This window comes from Mus pahari, chromosome 1, assembly GCF_900095145.1.
Source record: "Mus pahari chromosome 1, PAHARI_EIJ_v1.1, whole genome shotgun sequence".
Taxonomy (NCBI): domain Eukaryota; kingdom Metazoa; phylum Chordata; class Mammalia; order Rodentia; family Muridae; genus Mus; species Mus pahari.
In genome coordinates, this window is record NC_034590.1 from 3,885,176 (window position 1) to 3,891,337 (window position 6,162).

General features: G+C 46.4%; 1 protein-coding gene across 1 annotated transcript in view; it reads left to right on the plus strand.

The window, feature by feature from the left end:
• The first annotated feature begins 1,433 nt into the window (after positions 1-1,433).
• Fam187b (family with sequence similarity 187 member B) overlaps positions 1,434-6,162 on the plus strand; it is a 12,897-nt gene continuing 8,168 nt past the window's right edge. The window contains exon 1 of the mRNA XM_021217436.1: positions 1,434-2,171. Coding sequence (XP_021073095.1) covers positions 1,459-2,171 — 713 coding nt within the window. The 5' untranslated portion in view covers positions 1,434-1,458. The remainder of the gene's footprint in view (positions 2,172-6,162) is intronic.

Sequence of the window (6,162 nt, forward strand, 5' to 3'; positions counted from 1 at the left end):
CCTCTGTCTTCCAAGTGCTGGGATTAAAGGCGTGCGCCACCACGCCGGGCGAAGTCCTTGTCTCATTTCCATGTCAGGTACTTTCCATCTCTGTGACACATGCTGGTGAGAAATGGGTGTTGTTTGCTTGTTTGTTTAAATCTTTTTGGTTCATTGTTTCAAAGGTATCTGGGCATGGCTGGTGGGCTGCATCATCTGGGGCTTGCACTGCATGGTGGGAGAGGCACAGAACCAAGTTCAGTGCTTGCTTCATGGAGGCCAGGGCACAGAGAGGCAGACAGGAAGAGGACAGGGACAATATAGACCTAAGGACACAGCTGTAGTCCTGCTAACTGGGTCCCATGTCCCAGTGGTGGACCAGCATGACACCATCTTAAGATTAAGAGCTGGGCCGGAGAGATGGCTCAGCGGTTAAGAGCACTGACTGCTCTTCCAGAGGTCCTGAGTTCAAATCCCAGCAACCACATGGTAGCTCACAACAATCTGTAATGAGATCTGATGCCCTCTTTTGGTGTGTCTGAAGACAGCTACAGTGTATATAATAAATAATATAATAAATAAATCTTTAGAAAATAATTAAGAGCCATCTTGTTACAAGGTCATTCCTGATTTCTATAAAACTCGAGTTTGACCACGATTTGGCACATTTCCTGCACATATTCCATCCCTTATATATACTGTGACCTCCATGCTGATGAGATGCTCTGCCAAATAATTTTGAACTGTTCCTCCGAGGTCCTACATAACCAAAACCCCTTGAAAACCCTCTGGCTTTGAAGTTTTGGAGCTAGTATAAAGCCCACCTTCCCTCGGTTTGATGCGGTTTTCTCAAACTCTGTTTTAGAGACATATAGCCCCATCTGACAGAAAATAAAACTTGCCTCATTTGGCCAAAGAATTTGGGTAATGGTCTTTATTCTTGTTCGGTGAGATCAACATTAAGGTTTCCAGTACCAGCAAAATTCGTACCACCATCTGGAATCCAAAAGTGTGAACTTTAGAGGATGTCTATATGAAAGCACACTATTGTCTTTGTGTACTGGGTGTGTGGAGAGCAAATAATTCTATTTCCTGGAGACACTTGAAGTTATATAGATAACGCACACCTTTATTGAGTTTTTATTTTATAGTCACCGGTTTGCCTGCATATAGGTCTGTGCATCACATGTGTATCTGGTGCCCGCAGAAGCAGAAGAGGGTATCAGATCCCCTGGGATTGGAATTACAGACAGTTATGAGCTGCCATGTGGGACCTGGGAGTCCATCCCAGGTCCCCAGGGGAAGGTACCAGTGCTCTCAACTGTTGAGCCATCTCTCCAGTCCAAGTTGTTATATTTGATGTATATGTGGGGAAACTTGTTGAACCACAAGTTCACAGGGCTGGTGGTGCCCAAGTTCTGTGGGTGACATCACAGTACCCAAGAAGGTTCTGAAGCTCCTTGTCTAGTTTAGTCAGCCATGCTGGCCACTCTGTGGCTGGTTGGTCTTTCTCTTCCCGTGCTGTGGGCACAGAGACTAATCAGCTGTCCCTACAAGAATGTGTGTCAGTGTGCCCTTCTCTCAGGCAGTGACGTGATACTGCAGTGTAACTACCCCAAAGCACTTTGGTATTTTTCTTCATCTTTAGAGGACAAACTGTCCCTGGTCAACTCCATTCCTGATGGGAGGGTACTGCCTGGGAGCGACCTGCAGTTGTCTGACCCTAAGCCTTCCCAGACAGGCCTCTACCGCTGCCTGGATGAGCACAAGGCCCGTTTAGTAGAATATGAGATTGACTTCCAGGACATAGCTCTGTTGCACATCACTCACAAAGACCTGGGCCAAGAGCCCATGCGAAATGAGAGCATGAACCTGGGAGGCAAGGTTCTTGTTTTTACCCGCTGGGATCCTTGGCAAGATTGTAACCGTTGCCAACAGCCCGGTGAGCGTAAACGTCTAGGCTACTGCTATGTGGAGGAGCCCCTAGAAAAGCCCATGCCTTGCTGGCTCTACCTGAGAGGGGAGAAGGTGACCAACAGCCGCATGCGGCCTGAACTCCAGGTACAAGCCTGCCAGGTGCCCTGTGACACCTCCACGGAGACCAGCCAGCCGTACTTCGTCTTTGACACATATCTGCTGGACAGACCCAACAACAATGTTCGACTCGAGTGTCCCTTGGGTTCCATCTACAGGTAATGAACAGGAGCAGGATGCTCACAGCTCTTCACCTAAGCCCAGTCCCCAGAGCTATCTGTGCTCGGGGTCTCCATTAATAGACAAGCCAGCCCTTCTTCCCACCCAGAAGCCTTCATGGTCAGAGTCTAGAGGGATCGGTTTGCTTAGATATTTCCACACCTGAAATAATGTCTGAGCTGGGAGCTGGACAAAGGGTGCAGAGAAAGACCTGTTATCAGTCCACACTGGCAGCCTGGAGCCCGAGACTCAGCCAACGCAAACACTGCAATGCAATGCAATGCAAACACTGATGTGAGGTCCTGCTGCTGGACCCTGAGGGCTGTGGTTTGTCCCTCTGTCCTTCACCAATGGCACGGTGTCTTCGACTTCTTCCCTTTTTATTTTTTTGAGACAGGGTCTTACTGTGTAGTCTTTGCTGGCCTGGAACTGGCTATATACTAGGCTGACCTTGAACTCACAAGAGATCTGCCTCCCTCTACCTCCTGGATGCTGAAATTAAGAGTGTGTACCAGCACACCTGGCACAAGTTTGTTTCTCTGACTGTCGATGGCAAAGGGTGGTGACATGACATCATAATAATTGGACAAAAAAATAGCAACAGCTATAGATATTGCATGCAGAAACTACTGGCAAAAACATAGATGAGTCTGCTATGTAGTGAGACCCTGTGTAAAGAATAAAGCCCAAAACAAACTGACTAGCAAAGCAAAACTAAAACCAGCCCCCAAACCTAGACGTAGAACACTTTCTGGAAGACAGCTCATCAGATCTTTCCTGCTGTATGTCCTTGGTTTTCATAACCGTGGGTGATATTTTAGTTCTTTTTAATTGTTATTTTTTATTTAAGATTTATATGTTTGTCTTTTATGCGCATCAGTGTTTTTATCTGCATGTATGTCTGTACACTGTGTGTGCAGTGCTCACAGAGGCCAGAAGAGGGCACTGGGTTGCCTGCAACTGGAGTTACAGAGGTTGTGACCTTTCCTGCAGGTGCTGGGAATTGAACTTAGGTCCTCTGGAAGAGCAGCTAGTGTTCTTGATGGCTTAGTCATCTCTCTAGCCCCTAAATTAGTGGTTCTCAACTTGCCTAACATTGCGACCCTTTAATACAGTTCCTCATGTTGTGACCCCCCCTCCCAACCATAACATTATTTTCATTGCTACTTTATAACTGTAGCATTTTTTTTTCTTTTCTACTGAGTGGTGTCTCCATTCCTAAGACCTTTGGAAATGTGTTTTCTGATGGTTAGGACCAACAGGTTGAGAACCACTGCCCTAAATGGTTCCTTTATAATGAAAATATTGACTGTATATGTCTACTTAGGCATGTGAAGGTCGTCGGAAGGTACCCCCCCCCTTTCCAGTGGGTGTTTATTCCAGGGCTTGTGTGTTTCCTTATTGCCATTCTGGAGGGGTTGAATGAGAAATATCCCCAACAGACTTGAGTGTTTGAACACTTGGACTTGGTCCCTGCCATGATGACAGGGGACTGAGTAAGCCTCAATTAAATACTTTCCTTCATATGAGTTGCTGTGGCCATGGTGTCTCATCACAGTGATGGAAACCGACACCTGAATGTAGAATAGAAAAGGCACATGTATGTAGCTATAATATGTTTTTGTTTTTGCTTTCTTTTCTGTGGTTATGGAACTCAAGGCTTTATGCATTCTAGGAGAACATTCTACCACTAAGCTATCCCCAGCCATTTGTATTCGTTATGTAGCCCAGACTTGCTTTGAACTCAGGATCTTCCTGCTTCTGCTTCCTAAGTATTGAAATTATAGATACATACCACCATTCCTAGCTCCATTCATTATCTTTTTATGTTGTTAGGAGCAGTACTGATATCTCCTTTTAAATTATTTTAAATTAACCCCAGCACTTGGAATGCAGATCTCTGTGACTGAGATCAGCCTGGTCTACACAGAGTTTTCCAGGCCAATTAAGCCTACACAGTAAGACTCTGTCTCAAAAACCAAAACAAGTTCTTCCAGATAGATGGTTCAGTGGGTGAAAGCACTTGCCACCAAATCCAGTGACTTCAGTTTAGTCCCCAAAGAGAACATAGTGGAGAAAGAGAAATGTCTTTGACAAGTTGTCCTCTGCCCCACCCTCCCCCAGTCACCATGTGTGTGTCTGGAATCATACACATGCTTGTGGAGGCACACATACACAACAGCTGTTGTGCAACAGTACCCCCCCACCCCCAAATTGAAACATGCCACCCTGCAGGGAAGCTCCTTAAGCAGGAAGCTAAATCACTCAAAAATAGTTTCAGGAAGTCCCTGAAACTGACCAGATTCACTAGGCCCCTTCCTACCAGAGTAAACGATAAAAGCTGCAAAGAAGATTCTGAGACTGAACCAGCTGCCTGGAGGAAACAGAAACCAGCTGAGCAGCCTGGAAGAGCTTTAGGCCAATTGAGGCACCTGGAAAGAACACCCTCCAACCTACTAAGTTCCCCAGTCTCCCAGCTTTGTGACCTGTCACCCCCCACTGGGGTGGGCTTTGAGCTGTTTCAGCTCCTGTGAACAACCCTAATCCTAAGGAGGCAGCTTGGTGGTATCTGCCCTTTGGTTGTCTGTTTCCCTGTCTGGGATGAGGGGACATGTGTGTATGTGGTGACTCCCCAGGAAAAGCTTTGTCACACAACACACACATATAATAAGTGAATACAAATAAAAAATGACAAGATCCAAAGTAAACAAAGGAAAACAAAAATCGTAGCTTTCAACAAAAATCTCCACAAAAGCACGGTTCCGTATGGGCCAGCTGAAGCCATGAGAATTATCAGGGCCTGTCTGCCTTAGGAGCGGTTAGTCCACATTCATCAGCATAGCAGCCTTCTAAAAAGTCACTGCCACGGCTGGCACAGCGGGTAGTGTGTGACCTTGTGTGTGGCAAAGGTGGCAGGCACCTTCTTGCTTCTTTGAGTGATGGCTGGCCCTGAATAGTCACCAAACACCTGTGCACAGGAGATACCAAAAGCAATCATGTCTGGGTCATGTCAGAGTTGGTCCGTGGCACTGATCTAGGCTGCTGGTCTGAGATGTTTGAGAAAGGATTAGGGGTGGAAGATACCGAAAACAGTCTTTATTTAAGATGCACTTTGCAGGTATCTTGGAGGAAGAATTAGGAGCCAGTCTATGTGAAGGTCCTAAAGCAGGCATGCCTCTGCTTGGCTGGAATGCTCAGGAAGACAGGACAGAAGCTAACATGGCTGGGGTGGTCAGAGAAATATAGGAAGTCAGAACCATGACCAGCAAGAATTTTGTTACTTCTCCATCCCCAGGGTTAGGAAGTACAACTTTGTTGGGCTGGAGAGATGGCTCAGAGGTTAAGAACACTGACTGCTCTTCTAGAGGTCCTGAGTTCAAATCCCAGACACCCACATGGTGGCTCACAACCATCTATAATGAAATCTGGTGCCCTCTTTTGGAGTGCAGGATTATGTGCATATAGAACATTGTATACTAAATGAATAAATATTTTTTAAAGTGTATCAGGGCTGGGCAGCGGTGGTGTATGCCTTTAATCCCAGCACTTGGGAGGCAGAGGCAGGCAGATTTCTGAGTTCGAGGCCAGCCTGGTCTACAGAGTGAGTTCCAGGACAGCTAGGACTACACAGAGAAATCCTGTCCCGAAAAAACTAACTAACTAACTAACTAACTAACTAACTAAATAAATAAATAAATAAATAAATAAGTGTGCCAGGGAGAGATGGCTCAGTGGTTAGGAGCACTGGCTGCTTTTCCAGAGGACCTGAGTTTGGTTCCCAGCACCCACATGGAGGTTCATAACTCTAGTTCCAGGGAAGCTGAGCCAAGCAGAGTTCAAGGCCAGCCTGGGCTCCACAGTGAGTTCCAGGCCAGCCAGGGCTACAGTAAGGCTGTGTCTGGGACACAGTCTACACATATAGGAACAGTTGCTTAATGTTCACATGTGTCATACCAGTGCCTGGACCTGAAACTCACCTCTAGGGATAGC